We start from the raw sequence: 24455 nt of genomic DNA on the forward strand, positions 1-24455 counted from the left end.
AAATATTTCAAATATTAATGTATTTATAAATTGTTATTTAGTGTGTTCACTAGGTTTGGACTCTTGCTATGCTGCAGGGCTAGACTAATTTTTGTATAAAAAAATAATGTTAGGTATTGTAAACTTGTTTTGAAAAAGAAAAAAAATATGGGACTCTAGTTATAGATCCAATTAAATCAAATAAATTGATTTTATTTAAATTAGATGATAAAAAAAGATAAGAACAACAACATATAAACAATTGTTTTTTTTTTTAAAAGTGATACCAATAACCTTGGAAAATAAATAATATTTCAAAAGAAAACAAATGATGTAACTCAATTTTTAGCTAATTAAATATAAAATGATGAAATTGAGTGAAAAAAAAAACATAAAAAAATCACGTATGGTCAACTCGAGTTAGCATAATAAACCTATAACCTTGGTAATCAAGGTCAAAGCTAATCTGAGTTATCCTATTAAACCTATAACCTAAATCATGAGATCAAGATAATCTAATAGAAAAAATATATGAAGAAAATCACAAAGCCCATAAAACAAATAATGTTAACCCGTATTAATTTTTTAAACTCATGACCGAGTCACTAGACCCGAAGCTCCCTATCAGGAAAAACCATGAAACCTAATTCTTAACCAATCAAATGTTGATATATAAAATTGAAAAAAATATTTAATTATATAAAAGGATTCAAACACACAAAAAAAAAACAGAAATTAAAAGAATGAAGATTAAAATTGAAATATCAAATTGTCTCTCACCTAACCTGATAATAACAAAAAAAAAAAAAAACCTTAGGCACCGTTTAATTTTTTATTTTATTTTTAAAGGTATTTTGATTGTTTCACTATATTTTTTTATATTTATTTAAATATTAAATTACTAATTAGTTGACTGATAATAACAAAAAAATATATTATGAAAATATATAAAAATCCTTGAGGCAATTTTAAAATTTTGGTATTTTGATCATTATACTTTTAAAATGAAAAAAAAACTTTACTTATTCTGAATTAATTTACTAATAATTAATACGCCTCATAAAAATATCTTAACTAATAGCCGGCTCAATAATTTTTATTTTTATTTTGATGTGAAGTGCAAATACATTATTACACTGTTATAATAAACAGTATAAATGGATCTCCGTTCTGTAGTGTTTTTCCATTCCTAATTAGCTTTTGCTAATAATTTGTAATTTTCAGCATGGTTTTATTAATCTTTCCGTTGTCACGAATCTCAACCTTTATTTTTATTTAACCAACAAATTTGATTAAAAGGATCACGATTGCCAGGTTAATAAAAGCTTAAAGCTCACCACCCTCAGTTTCACGTAAAATAGCAAATTTGACCAAAAAAGCTAAACCAAAAGAACCCTAACATTTTTTATTTAGCCGATGAAAAGTAGTTAAGAGTCCCTCCATTAGCATAGTTAGCTTTAAGGTGCTTCAATTGATCTTTGGATTTAATTTTTAATAATCATAAGTTTGAGTTTCTTTAGGGTCACTGAAAGCTTATATAGTCGTTAATTTCAGGTTCTGTAAAATTAGTCGAGGTGCGCACAAACTGGCCCAAACAACCACATTAATAAAAAAAAAATACATACAATGCGAAGTGGATGTGAGGGCACCTCTTACATCATTGTAAAACTAGAATTTTTTATTTTTATTTTTTTAAACTTTGAGAGATATAATTTAACTGGTCAAGTTCTGAGTTTGCTCCTAAGAGGTTACTAGTTCGAGTGTCATAAACCTCATAGTCACTGGAGGCTTATATTGTCGTTAACTTCAAGGTCTCGGATGATTAGTCAAGGTACACATAAGCTGGCACAGAAACTAACGGTTAACAAAAAAAAACTACAATTTTTTTGTAGAGTAGGACTTAAGGACCGCCAAATAAAATCGATCCTCTGGAGGAGGTATGAGGTTGATTTGGGAATATTGACTGTAATATGTAACACAACACTTGGTGACTCAAACTCAATGGTTGAAGAATGAATGCTTGCCTTTTATTTTGTATCTGGATAAGGCGTAGCATACTATGTAATGTTGTTTTTCTTGGATCCGACACTATCTCTCCGGTCCATTTTATTTTAACCACCAAGGGTTTTTGAAACATATATACGTGTTTGTTTAAAAGCCTATAATTAAAAAGGCTAAAAATAAGATAATAACTCAATGTATCTAGACGTAGTAGAATTTCAAGCTCAGATAATATGAGTCTGGTTTGTTTTCACACTAAACACCATTGGGTTCAACTGCACGCTGAACCCAAATACATGTAAGTCTGACAAGATGCCAGACCTTACACTTTTGGGTTTAGCTAGAGGTTGACGAGATGCCAAACTCAATACCTTTAAGTTCGATTACGCAATGAGTCCAAGTGCATGTAGATCTAGTGAGATACCAAGCTCAATACCTTTAGGTTCGACTACGCACTGAGTCCAAATACATATAGCTCTAATGATTTACCAAACCTAATACCCTTGGGTTCGATTGCACACTAAGTCTAAGTACACATGGATCTAGCAAGATGCAAGACCTAATACCCTTGGGTGAGTTTAGCCACACACTGGTCCTAAGTGCATAGGTCTGCAGAGATACCAAATCCAACATTCTTGGATACAATTATACTTTGAATCCAAGTACATGTGAGTATGACAAGTTGTCAAAATGACAACTTGTCAGACTTATTGCTCTTATGTTTGGAATCATTTCAGATCCAAATATATATGGAGTTGATAATCTTTTTAGGTTTCATGTCGAGTCACAAAAATTTTTTATTTCTATTTTTTTTATTATGACTTTTAACTTAAAATGTTAAAAGTTAAGAATGATCATATCTCTACATCAATCCCTAAGTGTATAAAAGTCTCACAAGGATTTATCATATTTTTATTAATATTAATATCGTATAAGAAATATTTATTAATCCTTAATGTTATTAGAATGAGATAATGTTTCAACCCCTTCATTCAAGCAAAATGACAAAGTATTCTTAATTTTTTTATTCTCTAAGTATTTTTACTCTTATTAAAGCATTTATCATACATCAAACTCTTGTTTTTTAGCTTTTAAAACTCATTATCTTATTTATTGTAATATGCTATTAAAAATCATTAATTTTATTATTATAAAGTCTTTAAATCCTGAAAAAAAAAAAACTATTTTATAGTTATCGATTCTTCTACTATCAATCATTAACTTCATACATTCTGATAAGTGAATATTGATGTAAACATGTAATCACCTCTATCTAAAAAAATAAAAACTCTCTGACACCTAATATATTAGATTTTAAAACATCTTCCGTTTCGGTAGGAGATTTAGACAGGAAACTGGGTGCACCGGCAAAGAATGGTAAAAAATAGGATTGGCAGAGTAATGACAGTTAAAGTCATTAACATGTGTGTACAGAGCTAGATAACTAGAAACCACGAGGGGTTAGGAACTGAGAAATAAAGAATAGGATCTGCCACCGGGAAACGAGTGGCAGAAACAAGGTGAGAAGGTGGGTGGGGCAGCCTGTTCACCGCACAATTTTGAATGGGCTAGAAAACTGACCATAGCAGGTGGGCTCTTGGTTTTCTTACCGGTGATCGGGAAAGCCGAGATGTCAAGTATGGTATCAGTTTATAGAACCCATTGCCGCAGGATTCACCCAGCTTCAACTTTGGTTGACATCCAACCATTTTTTAAATTAAAACAAGCAAATCACGGTTGGATTTGATGATAAATGACTCAATAGTAAATGCCGAATAAAAGCAGCATCCGGCAGCTTTATTCTCCAGATTTTTAACAGGGTCAACAGTAGTACATGGCAAGGGCCAGCAAAGACACTATGTTCGGGTTATTAAACCATACCTGACGACAATCTAGTTTGGGGAGAAATTCCTTATTCCGCCCAAAGTTCCATTCAGTACACAAACATGGAGTTCATTGTATGGTATTCATTTCCATCATTTTGCTACGACTGCAATTCTGCATTTTTTTTCCCCAGAAAACTTGCTCTTATAGCTTGGCGGGAGACTGGTACCAACCCCATGGTTCATCAGAGATATATTGCGTTACCTGCTTCACACTCAAGTAATTTTCAAGTCCCCTGAGAAAAAAAGAGGATAGCGAAAGGAGTCAGCATCAGCTAGCTATCAGTTGAGGCCCATCTAGAATAATTTCAACAATGTAAGGAAAAACAAAGCTGCACAGCTGGGCATTGCCTAAGTTTGCATGATAACCAAACAATTTTCTCTAAAAAATAGTATCTTGCATGTCTGGTAAGTGTAATTAGGATCATACCATTCTCCTAATTCACGCCCAAAACCACTGCGCTTAATGCCTCCCCATGGAGCCTGACAGAAGCATGGCTGTGAGCAATTGATCCATACAATACCTGCCCGGAAAGCCTGTAAAACGGGGGCAAAGGAGAAATATTGTCTCAAAAGGTAAACAATCCCTATGAACAGATTTTGATGTGTAATTTGCACAAGATTGGATGTTATTTCATGTCTCACCTTGGTTACACGATCACACCTTTCCAGATCATTTGATATAACAGCAGCTCCTAAGCCATAACTGTGGGACATCCATAGAAAGTCAGAATAAAATCTCCAAGAACAGGGCAGATTGAGGGGGGAAAATAAGAAAGAAAAGAAGCCACAACAAAAGATGATGGAGATAAATCAAATCCAAGTATTCCGATACATTCATTGTCTTTATTGAGATACAAGAATCAACTTACTGGGTGTCATTTGCCAATTCGATGGCTTCATCTTCAGAACTAAATGTTTTAACACACAGAACAGGCCCAAAAACTTCTTCTCTCCAGATTTGCATGGAGGTCGTTACATCAGTAATGATGGTTGGTTCAACAAAGAATCCCTTGGTAAAATGCTGCCAAAGCATTTTTAAAATCACTCAAATACCCTGGAAGATAGAGAGAAAGAGCAATTCCCACTAAATGCAGGAATTATAAATACCTTGGGACGATTGCCACCACTCAAAATGGTTGCACCTTCACTCCTAGCTGTTGCAATGAATTCTAATACTTTCTCATACTGCAGCAACGAAGTAAATAATTAATTTAGCAAGTTTAGTTCGCCAAGAAATATTAAAAGTTCAGAGAAGTGCATAAGATACACAATGTGACTAGGTGAAATCACAAGTTGAACAGAAAATTAGAGATTGGTTGAAACAATGATAGGTTTAACAAAAATTTGCCAGCCCTCCACTAACAAAATATAGTAGGGCATAACAAAATATACCCTCACCTGAACCAACAAAGAGAAATCAAAACACAGAAATTTAACAAATACTTGCCTGCCCTCCACTAACAACCGGGCCAAGCCTACAACCTTCTTCGAAAGGATCGGAAATTTTAATTTTTTTGGTCCATTTGACAAGCCTGTCCAAAAATTCTGATGCAATGCTTTCCTGAAACATTAAAGTGAATAAAATCTCAACTTTTAGAAGGCTAACAAATTTTAACAAAAATATATCATTTGATAAACTATACACTCAAGGATGAAGATTGCCAAACATTTCTTATCCCATTTTCTTTCACTCATAGTAAATCTTAGATTTTAACTCTGCTGATACAGGCAAGTTCCTCATTTACAGTTAAAAGATTGGAAAGTTGTAATTATTGTCCTTAGGGAGAGTCATTTTCTTGAAGAAACATCGAGTTTTCAATTTATTTTTGAAGATGAAGAAGATTAGCCACAAGCTGTTAATATTTTATAGTGAGTTCAGACACCGGTGTTCTCCAGCATGGAGAGAATTTTTGAAGCTGTGATCACTTGCCTTTTTAGTATCTGGCCATGATGTTTTGTTGTTTGGATTGTAGCAATGGAGGGTTTCTTTTCATGCTTTGACTTGGTCACAAACTCCAAAATCTGGCTATTCTTTCATGGATTTGTTTTTTATGCAATTTTCTGAGCTCCTTGGGATGATTTATAACATTCTTTTGAGGCTGTTGGCTTGGAGTTTAGAGCATGGTTGGTGCTGCTTCTCTATATCAGGAAGCTAAATTCATTTTTTAGGGATCTCAGTAGTTCTGGTTGTAGCTAACAGGAATATTAGTTCAATTCTGTTTTTCAGGGCATGAAAATTCAACCCAAAGCACGAACTATAAACTACAGGTTTAGAGGTCAATGGTATGTATTACGCACAGAAGGTATCACACTTACATGCACTAAAAGACGAGATGTTGCACTGCAAATCTGGCCATTTGTCCAAAAGCAACCAAAGAGGGTCCACTCAACCGCTGGAAGATAGCAAGTAAAACAGTAAACTACTATTAAGAGCAACACCTGCATAATCATATACTTGCTACCCTATGTGATAAACCGTGGAAGCAAAAATCCTATAACATACTGTTGTTGATAAAAAAAAAAAAAAAAAAAAAAGACCACGAGTGATCCTCCTACCCTTATCGATATCAACATCCTCAAAAACAATGATTGGGCTTTTCCCACCTAGCTCCATTGAAACAGGCTGACAAAATATTACATGCAGTGATTAGGCACAAATCAACAAAGAGCACAAAATAAGCTGGCAAAAATTGTTTAGCAGAAGACATACCTTGACCATTTGAGCTGCAGATGTCATTATCTTGCTCCCTGTAGCAGAGCTACCAGTAAAGGCAACCTGTCATCAACTTATTAGCAATTAAAGCAAGGTAGATATGAAACCCAAAAATAGTATTTATGAAGATCTGACTTGAAAAGGTGTCCAAAGAAGCAAATGATGAAAAAATACCACACCTTGTCGACATGAGGATGGGATGCCAAAGGAGCACCTGCTTCAGTGCCCAACCCAGTTAAAATATTGAGGACACCAGGTGGAAGACCAACCTCTCTACACACTTCAGCCAGCTCCAAACAGGTCCTGAAATATTAATAAAAAAATAAATTATAATTAGCATAAAGTGCAGCCAACCACCACCATAATTTATGCAAGGTCCAATAACGTAAGGGCCAGACATACACGGATGCCAGTTCAGATGGCTTCAGTATTGCAGTGCACCCAGCAGCTAGGGCTGGAGCCACTTTCCATGCACCCATCAATAGTGGGTAATTCCTTCAAAATATAAGAGACAAGAATAGTTAGTTTCTATAACATCTGGTTTATTATTCAGAGAGCAACTAAAACCATGGTTGCATGCAAAGCGAATTTTGCAAGTAGACGTCTAGGCAACTAATACAAAGTTATATGAGTTATAACCCAGACTACAAGATTCCAGATCGCAAAGAAGTAGAAATTCAAGTGCAGACTACAAACAGCCAGCATCAGTGAAATAACACATTATATCTCAGGAGAAGTACAGAGTAAGAGTGCACGAACAAATTTGATGGAGAACCACAAAAGGCTGCTATAAGACTTGGTTAAAAATAATTCACTGAAATCTAATAATGCAAAGCAGACACTTCAAGTTTTATTCTGCACAATTAAAGAAACACTCTCTTGCATAGATTTCAACTGGAGAATTTTTGGAGATTTATTACTATCAAACCAATAAACCGCCTAAAAATTGACGGCACAAGGGGTTTTAGCTCATAGAGGCATTTTGTTAACATGATGAAAATTAAGGAAAAGTTAGAAGCTCCAGGCTCTCGAACTTCACAAATTGCTAAGAAATTAATAAGAAGTCACATTCAGTGTATTTCTTTTTTCCAAGTAATGAATGGAGCTTCTCGGTTCCACACAATTCATTCTTCCAGCTTCCTTAGATCCTATCATATGGAAACCACAATGTGTTTTTTTCACAATTCCACTATTGCTCATTGTTATTGACATTAGTGTAGCTGAATAGTGTAGCTGAGAAGGGGTAGCTTATTGGTGATGATCAATTTCAAAAACAGCTGGCATGCCCAAGCCAGAAAATTTAATTACAAAAAGATAAACATTAAATAATAAAGAGTAGAAAGGGCATAAACTTATCACATAGTGAAGCAGAAAATACCATGGAGTGATCAGTGCAACAACCCCAAGTGGTTCTTTAAGAACATAGCTCTTAAATGTTTCCATAGGAAGAGAAACAGGAGCTTTCTGCTTTGCATCTAAGCCTTCAGCAAGGTCCGCATAGTACTCAAAACATCCTGCGACATCATCCTGGACAACAAGAATTCCCACATAAGAAAATGTAAATGATATTCAATTCAATATCTTGACAGTACCACAAGCATACCATGTCCCACAGTGCTTCATCGAGAGGTTTTCCACAATCAATTACTTCAAGTTTTCCTAGTTCAGATTTCTTCTCTGTTATCTGCACACAAACAAAGATACAACAGCATTGAAACCCAAGATCAGAGGGGAAGTTCAATGGCCAACATTAAGAAAATTATTGATAGACTTGCACAAAAAAAAAACATCAATAACAAATAATTTATCTCATACTCCTTCATTAAAAAGAAAATGGGTTCCATATTTGACACCCGTAAATTGTCATGAACATTTTGAATATGAAAAATGTGAGCTTGTTATTTAGTAATCAAAGAAAATATCCCTCTCTGATTTTGACTCCAAACAATACTAAATGACGGAAAATAACTTTTGTAATTCCTCACAACAATAACAACATAAATGATACAAAAAATTCTTATAAAACGTATATAGTGATCAAAAGTAAAGCTTACTACAACAGAGGAAAGCAATTCATAACAATGAATGGACACCACCACCGAGAAAATTATGCAATTCAATTCACTACATGATTGGACTCAAACAGATAAGAAACTGCAATATAAACTAAAGAATCTAAGCAAACTGCAAGATATAAAAAGATTCCAAGATTAGTAAGCTTTCGAGTCGCCAGTGACAAAACATGTCAGCAAAACAGCAAATTAAACTGTACCTTAGCAGCAATAGCACGCAAATACTTGGCACGATAAGCACCAGAAGTGGAGGGCCAGTCTTGGCCTTTGTTCCTAGAAAATGCTTTCCTAGCTGCTTCCACTGCAATCTCCACATCTTCTGCAGTAGCTGCAGGTATATCACCTGAACAAGTACCATGTTCCACAAAACTATAAGGATGGAAACCTTTTTTGGGGTTGCAAGTCATTTAAGAGAATGAAAATCATTTAACAAGGGAAATAATAAGATCCCACAAATTTTAAGCAAGAAAACATTCATTAGGGACAGGAATTAACGATTTAACCCAGCAAAACACCCACACATGCAGAGATATAGTGAGTGAACTGACCGACGATCTGTTCCGTTGCAGGGTTGATAATGGGGATGCGTTTTTTGAGAATGGGTTCTCTCCACTCTCCGTCGATGAATAGCTGTCGAATTGGTAGATGGATCGCCATTTTGACTCTATTGAGTTTTAGTGAGTTGAGAGCTTTACGGGGGATTAGTTCTTTTTATCCAAAATCTTGGAGTCGATGCTCATATTTTCAGTACAGATTCCCTGTGCGTTACCTGACAAAGAGCTGTTGGGGTTGCTTTTAAATTGTTTTTTAAATTATGATTATATTAAAATAATGTTATTTTTAATATATAAGTATATTAAAATGATTTGAAAATATTAATTTTAAAAAAAATAAATTTTTTTAATTTTTTTAAAACACAAATATAATTGTGCTCAAAGTAGAAATTAAATTTGTTGTTCCTCCACTCTACTAGTTTTTCTTTCCTTTTCTTTTCTTTTTTAATAAAAAAATATATAATTTGTTCGTCTTTCCCAACATTTCAATTCCCAACCATATCGTAAAATTCATTTGTGATCGAAATAGAGAAGTTCAAATAAGAATTTTTTATCCTCCTCCTCAGGTGGCTGAACCCTAGTCTCTTATGTGCATGGTGTTTTTTAATCTCCTTGGCAAAAAGTTCATAAACAAAAGCAATCTTTGCTTATGGGATTAAATTGCGTTGAGAGGATTATATTAATGGACATAATATAATTCAATTATGCACAATCCACCACTAATTTTCTAGTACGTGTTAAAAAAATGTGGTTGTTTTTTAAAATATTTTTTATTTAAAAAAATATTTTTTTATTTTTTAAATATTATTTTTAAGATTAGTACATTAAAATGATTTAAAAATATCAAAAATATATTAATTTAAAATAAAAAAAATTTAAATTTTTTAAAAACATTTTTAAAAATCACTCCTAAAACAAGCAGCAGCAGCAAGCACTGAGCCACGCGCGCACATTATCTTTTTTTTCTTGGAAACATATAATTTGCACATGGATGATCACCTTACCTCACACCAATATCCATTCTTTTATTCTTTCTGATTACCAGAAAACAAAGATTATGATCTTTTCCAATCTCACCCACGTGCCTTCTTTCTTTCTTTTTATTTTTTATTTTTAAGACAGTACCTACGGTACTCTAGAGTGTTCATTCTCCACCACCTTCATTGTTTATATAAATTAACATAATTTAATTTTAATTTTTTTTGAAATATTTTTCAAAAATTTTAAAAAATATATATTTTTATGCATTCATAACATTTTCGGGATGTTCATTCCAAGATCTTCAGTTAATTTTCTCATATAATTGATACTGATGTTCTCTTTTTTTTTTAAAAAAAAAGATCAAACTAAAAAAAATTAGAGAAAAAGGGACAAAATATCCAAAAACACAAAGAAAAAAATATAAAATATCAAAGTAAATTCAAGTTGCTTGGAGACCAAGCAATTGAAGAAAAAGACAAAAATATTGGTATATTAACTATAAACTAAAAGAGATGAGGTTTTCGCTATATAAATTCACAGTGAAAGCTTGATATTTTCCTTGGTGAAAAACTTGGCTTTAGGAGTAAAAGAATCTTTTTCACGGGATTTATTGCTAATTATATTAAAAAGGGGTGTTAATTAGTAATTTTATATTTTTTTTATAATATAATTACCAAATAACTCTTCAAAAAAAACTTATTTTCATTCATGAGTTTTTTGGGTTTTTTTTCCTATTTTTTATGCATGTCAATCACTTAAACATCCCTAAAAATAAACTTTCTTTATTATGGATGCAAGGTTATTTAGGTTTTTTGCTATGGTTTTTTTTGTAATTCTTATGTGGGGTTAGAAGTGATTTAGTATTTTAATATATATAAATTAATATTAAATCCCAAAAGCTATGCGCCGCCAACGCCCTTCGAGTGACATATGTGACATCCACACAAAGTTGAATACTGCTATCCAAGGCGTCATTCAAAGTGCCTTACCAACCTTGTCACCATGATGAGGCGCGTGTTCTTTGACAACATGTGGAGAAGCTCCAGCAAGGTGTTTTACCCTTCCTTCCTCTTTTCCCTTTCCCTACCTAGAAAATCGTGGTGGCCATTGCAGAAAAAAAAAAGTCTAGCTATTTATTTGTTAAGTTAAATTTAATTTTTATTCTTTTGATTACAATGTATTTGATCTTGAATCATTTATTGAGTTAATTTTTTTTTCAATTTCATTCCTTGATATTTTATTTTTATATCAGATTTGGTCATCATTATTTTAATTGCAATGTATTTAGTCTTGGATCATTTATTAAGTTAGTTTCCTTTTCAATTACACCTTTTTATCCTTTGTTTTTATATTAGATTTGATATTCATTCTTTTAATTATGATGTTTTTGGTCTTGAATCATTTATTGAATTAATTTGTCTTTGGATTTCATCCCTTAATATTTTTTTTTTTATCAAATATGATCCTTATTTTTTTTATTGTTATTTTTGTTATTCTTATCCTTTTTTTAATTGAAATTGTTTTTCAATTTTATTGCTTATGATATGGTTTTAATTTTTTTTTTGTCAAATTTGATTCTTGTTCTTTTCAAATCTATTTTTTTTAAATCACTTTTTTTATTTGTTTTTTCAAATTTATCTATAATTATTTTGGTTGGTATATAATTTTACATTGTTATTTTGTTGGGTTTGCTTTTTATGTTATAATCTGATCTCATGATCTGTATCACAAATTTTAAAGGTTGGAACGAGTTTAATTTAGTTATTTTTAATTATTTTTTAAAATTCCATCCATCATCATTGAGTTCATTAAAAACTGATTTTCTTTGTTTTTTTTTATGTTTTAGATTCTTTTGTGAATTTGATTTTTCTTTTTGATTTTGCCCTTCAATTCAATATTTTTTTTTATATTTAAGGTTTGACATGATACTACTCGCGGGTTTTGATGACCTCACTTGATTTTACTAGTGTTTTGTTTTTTAATATTCTTTTTTCATTGATTTTTTTCCCGATTTAATCATTCTACAATTTGATTCATGGAGTTTGAGGACAATTGTTTTTAGTCCTCTTTCTATTATATCAAGTTGTTGGTATTTTTTTGCTCTTTAAAATACAATTATAGTGCTTTAGCATCATTTTTTTTCCCGCTACAAAGAAATTAGCTTGGCTCACGACGAAGAGCGGGCCATCAATCTAGTAAATACTAAAAGAATCTTGTAAGAGAAAAGAGAGTCCATCATTTTGAGGGGAAAAAAACATTATAGCCCCCATCCCTCATATTTTTCTCTAACACTAAGCATACAAACACTCAAAGGAATACTAAAAAAACCAAAAAGAAGACCAACCCTTCATCTTTAATATTTTAAAATAAAAAAGCAGCTGATGATTCATCTCTTATCTTAACTACCTGACTTCTTAGCTCCCACTAGTGACCTTTCATCTTCCTAGTGACCCATTAGCTTCCTCCTTAGTGGCTGTCCATTTATAGCACCCAAGATGTCTTTCCCAGCAGCACCACAAACCGGTACCAACCTTGTCTCCTTGCCTACAACAGTCAACCTCTTGCCACTAATTGTTCCTCCCACATATCATCCTAACATACTCATGATTGATTCAACATTTCTTGAGCTACTAGACTCACAACCACCACTAACCCTTCTTCTAACAAGCAAACCATCAATCATCAATCTCTAGCTAATATGAAACCAACTTCTCTCATCCATTATCCTCTAACGACCGAGACATCCTTGCCCTCTATATCACTAGCTAACATTGATCGTTATTTTTCTAAAAAACCCCACACTTTTCACCAGTCTCATCAACAACAATAATAATGAAAACAACAATACAAATATCAATGGAGAGATCATGAAAGAATATAAGAAAGAATGCATTTTTGGACAATTGAGTCATCACTTAAAGAAACGTGGAAGGCCACAACCAATCTTGATGTAAGGAGATAGGAGAGAACTACATGATCCACTAACTCATGTGCACTTCAGGTCGCAAGAGAGTCTTTTCTATACACCACAATTTATGGTAGCTACTCCTTAAACAAGATTTTTTTTCTTTGAAAAACATGATGTTAAATATATTTTCTTTTCTTTTTTTATATAGTTGTCATGATGTCGGGTAGCAATATAGTGACGACCTCATTAGGGAACTTTTTAAAACTAAACTTTGTTATTTGTTTTTCAATTGCTATTTTATTTGTTATGTTTTTTTTCCTCTACAACTTTAGCATACAACATCACTTTTTGAAAATACACACCTTAAACTTTAGGTTAGGTAAGGGAGTAGTTGTAAACCCTAAGAAGAAATATAGTTAAATTAAATAATTTATGAATAAACTCTAGCAATGTGATTGATAATAATAAAATTTAATAGGTTTATAATAGTGAAGTACAACCTAAGAGAATATGAAATTATAAATTATAAACCCACAAAGAAAAAAAATGAAGATTTTGTTAGTAAAGAAATGCTTATTTAGAAATATAAATGTATATGCAATTTCTATGTCAAAAAATGTGAGATAACCTACCTACTTTTTCATTTTCTTCTGTAAAAAAAGATTATCGTATATTTAGTTGCCTCACGTGATGCCATAGGTAACTTTTTGACAATATTAATAAATCTACCTCAATCCAATGGGTCAACATGGTGGCTAACGAACCAGTATTTGGCTTGGGTTAGGTTTCAAATTAAAGCAGGTAAAGGTTAATTCGATGTAACCTAGTTGATTTGACAGGTGCATCAACAACTTGGTTAACTAGTCGAAACTTAATTTGATTTTTTTATATAAAAGAAATTTAAAAATAACATTGATCTAATATTTTTTATAAGAAAATTGAAATAGAAACATCTTAAATTGAACCATATCAACCCACATTAACATGCTCAACTAGTGATCGAGGTCATGGACCTGATTGAGCTTAGTAACTTTGTCTTTTTGGAATTTATTTTTATTTACTTATACAATAGTAAAAATATGTATTTGTACGTGAGGAACAAATAATATTGTGGAGGAGAAATGTGTTTTTCATTAAAATGATACTTTTTTTATTCATATTTGTTTACAACAAAAAGGTTTTATTTATTTATTTGGCAAGATATTTCATTGAATGAAAAGCAACAACTATATGAAATTTTTTTTTGGTAAAACTATATCGATTTGAACTAAAAAGAAAAAAAAAAGTATTTCTAATCAAAAACCTATTTTTTCCATTCACATATTTCTTTTTATTTTTTATGAGAACATTGTGTTTTAATCAAAAACTTATGACAATCATGAAAAAATAAAAATTTGAGAATTGATCATTTTTATGCACTTACATGGAAAACAAAATGGTTGAACAATAAATTTAAGAAAAATTTATAATAAAAAAACTAAACAATAGGTATTTTATTCTCATTTAATGTTAAGCAATAATTTATTTTAAGAATTCTACATATCAGGCAAACATATAACTATGCATAAAATAATCTATGATATCATCACAAAAAGCCCTAATCTTCTTAAAAACAACTACATGAATTTTTATTAGTAAAATATTTTTTTTAATAAAAGACAACGACAATTAATATAAAATTTTGTTAAAATTTTCAATCATTTCAAATACGAAAACATGCCTCTTTAATCTAGATTACATTACATTTCTTTATCGTTTTGATGAAAACATGATTTTTAATCGGAAACATTGTTTTTTAGATTAAAAAGACTATCATGATTTCAAAAAACAAGTTTTTAATAAAAAAATAAAAAAATTATTTTAATATTTTGTATGTGATTGAAAGAAAAAAAACTTAATTAATTTGAAAAAATAATGTAAAAAATATATTGAAAAATAACATAAATACAAAATTCATTTTCATTGAATATTCAAGAATAAACTTTTAATTTTATTTCATATTAGGTGTGTAATAATAATAATAATAATAATAATAATAATAAAAGAAATTGTTAACATTATCATCAAAACTTACAACATGGTATAAGAAATATGCCAAATTTGAGCAATAACTTAAATATCATGTGAAGTATTTTATTTATAGTGCATATCAATAAAAAAAATATTGATGAAATTTAAAAAAACAAAACATAGAAAAATGTTAGTAGCCTTATTGATTTTTTTTAATGTTCAAGGGAAGAGGACCTATCATTTATATTTTTTACCGCTAAAGAGATGGCTGAAACGTCAATGCAAGGGTTTATATATATATATATATATATATTTAAAAACCTATTTTCAATATACTTTTACATAAAAAGACCTAACAAAACCCCACGTATCATAATAAACCAATTTATAATCCTAGAAATCCCTTAAAATTGGTCAAAACAAACACAAATCAAATTAAAAAAAATAAATTCTTTTCTATTTTTTATATATGTTTTTCGATGAGATGGAGGCTAATAAACAATTTAAAGAAATTCCCTCTCAATAAAAGGAATTGAATGACAACTAGATTAGTTTTTTTAGTGTTTCAAATATGATTGATCAACAACTTTTTCTATGATTGATCAACAACTTTTTCTTTCCTCCTTATTTTTTGATATCGCTCTCTCTGCTCTCAAACTTTAGATAATAAAATGTAAAACAAATAAAGTTAAATACTAAACCATGAAACCTAAGCAAAAGAGGGATCAAAAAGGAAAAACGTTAAACTATAGAGACCAAATTGTAATTTTCTATAATAAAGTGAAAAAGGGTTGTATTTGTTTGGATGTGTCATTGTTAATCCTTGTTGTTTCAATTTCTAAAAATGATAAATCAAATCCTATTTTGCAAAATCATAGAGAAATTCAATATTATTGCATTTTTTACACCATGAACACAATGTTGCACATGAGTTGAGAAAAATAATTGTGTTAAAATCTTGCAAATATAAAGTAGGACAACAAAATTGAAAAAAATAATAAGGAAAAAAACAGAGTAAGTTTTGCTTACAATGATGAATAAAAAAAGAAAGAGGAGCATTGATCATATCCTGAATGATGTTAAGTCCGGTGCCATAATGAAATAAATAGTAAAACAAGGTTTTATTTCATTTTATCTTATAATATAGTTGTAACTTTTAATTCTAATATATTGTATAATTATAATTAAAAGAACCTAAAACACCTTAGAAAATCAATATTGTAGATGAACACTAAAAAACATTGTTCACTAGAACAATGTAATAACATTTTTGCCACTCCACCTAAAAAACTTAACGTTGATATCTAAAGGCATTGAAATCTTTTCACATGGATCATTTATCATTTTTAAATAGAGCGGGGAAAAATAAGTTTTTTTTTTTCATTTTGATTGCACAGTGAAACAACTAGAGTACCTTTTGAAGCAAAAAATTTCAATTTGATGCCAATGAGTTTTTTGTATTTTTATAATGGTTTTTTGGTTATTACAATTTAAGCTGAGGGACAACTTAGTATTTTCCAAATAAAAAATAAATAACTAAATTGCACAGTATAATGATGACATTACCTTTAATGTAAAAAAAAGATTAATCTTGGGGTTTGAGGGCATTTTTGTTTTTTCACAATGGTTTTTTATAATTATAAATTCAGCTTATGAACAATTTTGTGTTTGGTTAAATAAAGAAAAAACCAAAAAGACGGGCACAAATGTGGTGCATATAAAGGAAAATGAGAGGCACCCGTTCCCTTCAAGAGACACCTTTTGGCATAAAAAATGCCCTTACACTATATTGTTGTCATGTCCTCTTTTTGTTAGTGTGGCGTGTGTCACTAGTGCTAGTCTCGTTTGCCACTAGTGAGCACTTTTTTTTCTTTTTTTTTTCTCTCTCTCCTCCTAAAAAATTACAAATTAACCCTTTTGATTGTTGATATTTCAACTTCAGTCCTTATTGTTTTTTTGGCCCATTTATAGAAGTTTTATTTATTTTTAATTTTATCATTCAATTCTAATTTACCAAATATTATATTCTCTAATGTGGTCCTCATCCTTTGAATTTCATTTTTTTTCCTTGAACCTTTATTAAAAGTTTTAGTGATTTTTAATTTAATCATTTAATTCAAATTGATGGTATTATTTTTTTAATTTGGTTTTTAATATTTTGATTTCTAATTTTTTTCTTGGCCTTTTTATAAAATTTATTATTCTTTTCAATTTCATCTTTTAATTACAACACTGTTTTTATTTGTTATGTCAATTTTGATCATTATTCTTTTTTTCATTATTTTTTTGTCCTTTTACTCTATAGATTTGTTTTTTGAATTTCACCATTCGATTAAATATAAAATTTATTTTGTATTTTAATTTTGATCTTTATTTTTTTAAAAAAATCTTTTTGTATAATTGAAATTCCTTTTCAATTTCATCCTTCAATATATAATTGATTGAGAATCAAATTTCATGATTTTTCTAGATTAAATGCTTCGAGTCTAGTGACTTGGATTACGAGTTTGAAAAGTTTAAATGGTTTTTTTATATAAAAAATAGGGCTTTATAGTTCTTTTTAGTTTTTTATTGAGTTATTCCAATTACATTACCTAGGCTGCGGGTTTGACAGAATATTCCAAGTTGGCTCAACTCTAATTAGCATGGTTATAAATTTGATATGACCATTTTTTTATGTTTTTTTTTTACTCTATTTCAATACATGAATATTATTTTTTTTAATAAAAAAATAACCCCCTCCACGGCAAAACACAATCATCAAGGCTAGTTTAATTCTAATTGTAATGCAATATTAAATGGTTGTTTAGTTGGTAAGACTATGTTGTTAGGGGTTTGATTCCAGAACTACGATTATACCATTAATTGCAGTTTATGGAGTAGCCAAGGGCCTATAGTTTGTCGTTGCCCAAAGGGCTGGCCCTAACGAATTCTTCGTAAATAGCAGAAAAAACCTAAACAATAGGTTTAGGTTGGAAAAGACTTCAAGGAACTTTTAAGGAAGGAGTTAATTACAAATTATTCATTGTGATTTATAAAACTAATTAATAATACATCCATGTAGTATAAAAAATGGTTTAGTAGTCTTTTAATCAACATTGACCATTCTCCATGTAGTAGCTTTTTATTCCAAAAACAAATATCTTTTTACTCCTATAATTTCACTCTTGTATCCGGTTCTTCTTTCCTTTTACTATTTCTTAAAAAAAAAAACAAGATAAATTACATAAAAAATATGAAAGTAATCAAAAAGACAAGTTATAATTGAGGGAAAATCGTAATGAGTTGATATTGTGATTTCTCTTTGAAAATTTTCCATATAAAATTTTTAAAAGTCTTAAAAATAATTTTGTGGTTTTGCTACTTTCAAATTATGGAACTGCAATAATTTGTGAATTTTTTCTATCATTTTATTTGGTTTCCATTAACTTTTCGTTTTATGTTTATCTTTTAATTTCTATAAATAATTGATGATAGTTTAGCTATGTCTTTGAATTTTATGTTAGAAAATCTATTTTAAAAACAAGGTTAGTGAGTATATTTGAAGACAAATTTAAGGTGGATTCCATTTACTTTTAGGGTTAATTAAAACTTTGTTGGAATAAAATTTCACCTACATGGGTCATGATCAAATAAAAGTTCTTTGACGTGGAACATTAACATGATTAAAATAATTGTGAGTGAATAAGAAATCAATTTCAAAGAATTATTGGTTAACATGTTTTTGTGAAATTCAAAATAAAAAAAAATTAAAATTGTCTTATGGTTTATATAGTGTAGAAAGTTGAAAGGTTATAAATGAACTTGAACAACGTAGTATGAGTCTAACCTACTTGTGCATGCTCGGCTCAGGCTAAACATGGGTCTCAAGCGCTAGACTCTAAGGCTTGAGTTTGATTTTGAGTTTATTTTTTGTTTGCTAACATATTTTAGATTTAGATTTGGGCTTATTATAAATTAATTCTTTAGCCTATAAGGAATAATTTTTTGCTTGCCTATTTATACATCTAGCTATGGATAAAGAGTTTGAATAGTCTTTCTTACTCCTGAAAAATTTATTTTTTTAGGGAAAAATGTGTGGTTTTTAAAGCAAAACATTTTTATATTTCTTTTCTTTTTTATGGTAGATAATAAAGGCAAAATGGTGGGAATTCATTGTCGTAATTACCGAAATTAATTTTGGTTATGAAAATCAATCTAAATAGAGATTGAAAGATAAATGTCCTGCGAGGTTCTTTGTACCTTATAGTAGCTCTTAAACCTTTTTCTATCATTTTGTCTCATTTTCCCTCCATTCCAGAAATTAAGTTTCAATCCTTCAATAAGAGATTGCGAGCTTCTTTCCTTTGATTATTGAATCTTAACAAATAATGCAACCAATCAAGATAGTGTTATTGGAGTTCTAAAATCCTTGTTAATATCATTTATTTGCACCAAAAAACGAGCAATAAAGTATTAGGCTAAATATTTTATCTTTTATGATAACAACTTTCATTTTAATCTAATTTTAAGTGCTTTACTTTTCTTATGAACTTACTTTATTTCAAGTTTAATAATGCTAGGTTTATATTTTGATTTCTATTACATATTTCAATGTAGATTAACTTGATTATATAAAAGTACATGCTGAATAAATTAAACAATTGTGGTTTCTAATCTAGAATAACATTTTATAGACTTCTTAATAGAACCAAATAAGCATAGTGTTATGGACAATTTATTTCATTATTTTTATTATTAGTATTTCATAATTTTTTGTTTTATACTCAACTATTTATGAAAACTATCACTAAATTTGTTATTATTAGGAGTTAATATTGCTCTCAATGTTTTTTTTTTCTTTTTTATTTGTGTTGGTTTGATAATCATAATATTATTTCAAACTAGCTTTCATATTCGATCTTAAAAATACACCCTCACATCAACATGATATATTTACAGCATATTTAAAACTCTTTGAATTGTTTTAATTCAAAGGTTCTAATAAAATTTTATACGTTGAAATTATTTTGAGTGTCAAGAATTAAATTTTAAGTAAATATTCTTAATCTCTAAAAATATTACTAAAGTAAACTAGAGAGGCCAACCACTTTGATTTACTATACTAAAAAGAATAACTTTTCTAAAATATTTTTTTAATAGATCATTGAAGAAATAAGATGAAAGTGATGAAGGTGTTGAACGTAATATAGAGAATAAAATGAATTGAAATTTATATTTTTTCAAATATATAAATTTAATTTATTTATTAATTAAATTTAAATTGAACACTGAATTCAATTACAGTAGAGTTAAAATTAGTTCAAAAGAACATGTTAGAAAAATTAATAAATTTTTCTGGATATTGCCTTAAACTCAAAAAACGAGAAGAAACCTTCTTAAACATACAACACCTTAGAGTTTGTCCAAAATTGTTTCAAATTAAAAGAATAGGATGTAATTAAAAAGAATATACTATTATGCAGGTCCAAACTATAAAAGAATTTGATTGTAATAAAAAAAAGGTATACATTTTTGGTCGGCGAGATATCCAATTGCGGATCAATCTCATGATCCTATCCGATTATTAATTTGTACAGCAAACATGTCTTTAATTTCTTTTTCCATCTGAGTTTTTCCTACATGGAGTGGCCAGAAAAATAAAAATAAATAGAATTTAATTTATATATCTATGCTTTTGTGAGTCAATGGTTTTTAATGAACTCTTTAAAGGGGTAATAAATCGTGAATTTTAATTATTATCAACCTAAATCCCGTAATAATCCATATCATCAAATCCCTCATCCGAACGATAAAGAGAAGAAGAGATACTAAAAACTAATGAAAAAAGGAAAGAAAAACCACCCATCCAAATATCACCGCATGAAAATAAATCTGATTCAAGAATCAATAAAAAAGAAGAAAATAATATATATAAAACATGATATTTCACATTAAAAAATATGGATGGATGCCTATGGTGTCTTATATATATGAATAAAAGAATGGAAAGAGCAGGAAAAAACGGAAAAGAAGAAGCATGATTAATGAAAACAAGGCAGTACTCAGTAGCAGTCAAAACAACAGACAGTACAGAGCACAGAGAGCCTATGTAAGAAAAAAGAGGTGCATGCATGTGATCAGAGGATTGCTAATGTTTCTGGGAAGCCTTCTGACACTTGTCTTTAATCCAATTGAAGCCAACAGAGGTTCCCTCCTTCACCTTCTTGATCCCAGTTGAAGCAACCTGTTTCGTCTTTCCAAGTCCTTCTCCAACCTTCTGCTTGTATTTGGCTTTCGAATCGCTGCCGCCGCCGCCGCCGTCCTTGCCATGATCATACACGGCAGGATCTGGGTTGTAGTCCCACTGATCAGCCCATGAAGTCTCATGAGAACTATTTCCAGACATGATCCTGATTTCTTTCCGGCAAAGAATGAGAAGAGATGGAAGAGAACGAGGCTCGTCGAAGAAATATTACCGGAATCTGTCAAAGGAAGGCTAATCAGAAAGGAGGGAGTAGCAGGTTTCTTGTTTATGACCTGGTGTGCTGCTGCTTATTATATATATACACACACTATTCCTGACGCGGTCCAACATGGTAGCGTGGGGATTGGAATTTGCACCTGTCTTTTAAATTTTCATACGTTTGCGGTGACAATCTTTTTTTTGGACGAAACTACCCTTTCATTTGCTCCCGATTATAGTTCATACTAAAAACTCCACTTAATTTGATTATTAGGATAATATTACAGTCCAAAACACTGATATAGTAATGTTCTCATGCAGAATCCTGTCTAATCACTCAGTTTTCTTAAGGGTTTCTCTGTGTTAATTGTTTGATCTCGAGTATCTGCGTCTAAATTAATATTCCTGCTATAAAATATTTACTGGAGAGTTGCAGTATATTAAAAAAACAAAACCCTTTAATGAAGTCAAAACGTAAAATTAAGTAAAACCCTAATTTTTTAACATGTATATTGGATGATTAGCCAAAGATATCGAAACGAGATAGTGAGATATATATATACATGGAGAATTTTACAAAATTATACTAGCAGAACTATGTAGAGAATTCAGGGGCAGGGGAGTAAATGCAGAAACGCGCTTGTGCTTCTGGAAGCTTTGAGAAACTTGGCGATTTTTTACCATGAACATCTAGGACTCTAGGAAGGATTTTCTCAAACAAGGTTGTCAAAAACGCTTTTTTAACACGATATGAAACATATAATATAAACTCGACTTATAAACTCAAATCGTAAAATTGTAAAATTGAAAGTCAAATTTTTTAACTAAAAATCGTAAAATCGCAAGTAAAATATTTTAACTGAAATCGCAAAAATCGCAAAATAAACATCCAAACATCTTAAAATACATAATTCAAATACAATAAAAATAAACAATATAAATATCCAAATATCTTAAAATATAAAATTCAAATAAAAGTAAAATAAACAATACAAATATCCAAACATCTTAAAATACAAATACCCTATGGTATAAAATGTTCAAGCAAAAACTATTCTTAAACTGGTGAAACTAGTGATAAATTTTAGGTAAACATCAACAAAACGTTGACAGATATTCATAATACAACCAGGATTTCAACATACTTGGTCACAATACAGGAGTAGAAAATTCACCATCTCTTCCAACTATTGCCAGCCATCTTTTATTGAAAGCATATAGTGGCAAAGAACAACACAAAATAAACTCCTGACCTCATATGTTAAAATTTTAAATTCTCAGAAGATGTTTCATAAATATGACACTTAATATGACAGAAGATTCACAATTTATATTAAGCATAATTTTGAATCAACACTGTATTTTATTCTATATTAAGCGTAAATGCATATATTGAATAAAAAAACAGAGGTTGTACAAGTCCTCCCTCTTTTCCATTTCCAGCTTTGATGTTTTTTAACTTGATCGAAGCATAGTAAAAAGAATTAATTAAGAAAAAAGAATTGAAATAAAATAAAATAAAATTATAACTTAATATAATTTTTCTAAATGCTAATAAAAAAATAGAAGCAAAAAAAATTAAAAGGAAAAAAACAGAAACAAAACAAGGAAAAATGATGTAAAATATTAAGGCTTCACAGTCTAGAACTCCGCCTGGTGTGCCACAATTTCTCCCTGTAGAAGATCTAATTCAATGCAAGCTTTCTTTAGATCACACCATTTCTACACACCTTTTCTTTCAAGTTTTAAACTGTGGTTTAATTGGCTGAAAAGTAGCCAAAATAATACTTTTTTATAATTAATTCTAAGAGTGCAATTTGAAAAGAACAAAATGACGTCACACCTCTTCAGTTTTGCTTAAATCGTGAAAACGTTTCGTTTTTAATGTTTTTTACGAGTTTACCTGTTTTTAAGCGAGTTTGATCGGGTTTGACTGATTTTACTGGTTTTCGAATTTTAACCCTAATTTTACATGTTTTATATATTTTAACTAGACGTATTTTTAACAACCATGTTCTCAAGTAACCAAACACCATGCGTTGGCTCTTAGATGCGGGGCGGCCTATCCATACGCGTATGGATTGTTCATGCCCTTTACACCTCAAATGGAGCACGCACACCTACCCAATGTACTTATTTCCTGTACATGCATTGTTAAAATTATATATACAAAAATGTATAAATTAATTTAAAATATTGAAGAATAAAAAGTAATATATGTATTAGCTTTTTGACTCGTGAGTTGAATATATTTTTCTTAATATATATATATATATAGGTTTTTCTAACATGTTTTTTGACAAAAAAAAATCATAAGAATAAATTAAAAAATCTATACATGTATTTAATTAAATAAATCGAGAATTATCTATAATAATAAATGAAAAATAATATTAACATGTCTATTAAACTCGGATTAAATAATTTTTTTTCTATTGCAAAAGAAAAACATGTAGGTGTTGCTAACAAATATTTAGACATTAATTAAGAAAAAAATATAACTATAAATCAAAAAATTAATGTATACATATAATAAAATATAAAGAGAATTATATATTTGTGCTTTGTTGTGGCCTATATCATGAGATTGTAACAGTCTTATAAAAAAAAAATCACAACAAACTAATCATATAGAAACAAACATATCATAAAGAACAATTTAAAATAAACCAAATACTTCAAAAAAAAAACATAACACCTGTTTTAATATATATATATATATATATATATATATATATATATATATATATATATATATATATATATATTAAAACAGGTGTTAGGTTTTTGTAACTCAACTCGTAAAAACCTGGGATTCAAATCATGGACTCCATTAGTTTCTAATAAGATTTTTATTTTTGTTTTGCTAAATAATTAACACCTTCACTTTTTTCATAAACTAAGAA

The 24455-nt window shown here is 29.8% G+C and overlaps 2 protein-coding genes across 2 annotated transcripts; both read right to left on the minus strand.

The window, feature by feature from the left end:
* Nucleotides 1-3722: 3722 nt before the first annotated feature.
* Nucleotides 3723-9429, minus strand: LOC118033451 (aminoaldehyde dehydrogenase 2, peroxisomal). The gene is made up of 15 exons (XM_035038438.2): nt 9200-9429; nt 8852-8994; nt 8183-8263; nt 7958-8106; nt 6982-7074; nt 6759-6882; nt 6577-6642; nt 6423-6489; nt 6183-6259; nt 5314-5427; nt 4974-5051; nt 4736-4887; nt 4509-4569; nt 4294-4400; nt 3723-4099 (listed from the first exon to the last, which is right to left on the minus strand). Exons 1-15 carry the CDS (start codon nt 9306-9308, stop codon nt 4009-4011), a joined length of 1512 nt encoding a protein of 503 aa, XP_034894329.1. The 5' UTR covers nt 9309-9429; the 3' UTR covers nt 3723-4008.
* An 11565-nt stretch (nt 9430-20994) lies between these two features.
* LOC118033450 (uncharacterized) lies at nt 20995-21606 on the minus strand. Its single transcript, XM_035038437.2, has one exon. It carries the CDS (start codon nt 21490-21492, stop codon nt 21235-21237), a length of 258 nt encoding a protein of 85 aa, XP_034894328.1. The 5' UTR covers nt 21493-21606; the 3' UTR covers nt 20995-21234.
* Between the last annotated feature and the right edge of the window lie 2849 nt (nt 21607-24455).

This window comes from Populus alba, chromosome 15 (genome assembly GCF_005239225.2).
Source record: "Populus alba chromosome 15, ASM523922v2, whole genome shotgun sequence".
Classification (NCBI taxonomy): domain Eukaryota; kingdom Viridiplantae; phylum Streptophyta; class Magnoliopsida; order Malpighiales; family Salicaceae; genus Populus; species Populus alba.

Coding starts and splice junctions, on each gene's coding strand:
- LOC118033450 (XM_035038437.2), bottom strand. CDS start 21,492: ATGTCTGGAAATAGTTCTCATGAGACTTCATGGGCTGATCAGTGGGAC.
- LOC118033451 (XM_035038438.2), bottom strand. CDS start 9,308: ATGGCGATCCATCTACCAATTCGACAGCTATTCATCGACGGAGAGTGG. Junction 8,264..8,851: donor TGCGTGCTATTGCTGCTAAG/GTACAGTTTAAT, acceptor GTTTGTGTGCAG/ATAACAGAGAAGAAATCTGA. Junction 6,643..6,758: donor CCCATCCTCATGTCGACAAG/GTGTGGTATTTT, acceptor AGTTGATGACAG/GTTGCCTTTACTGGTAGCTC.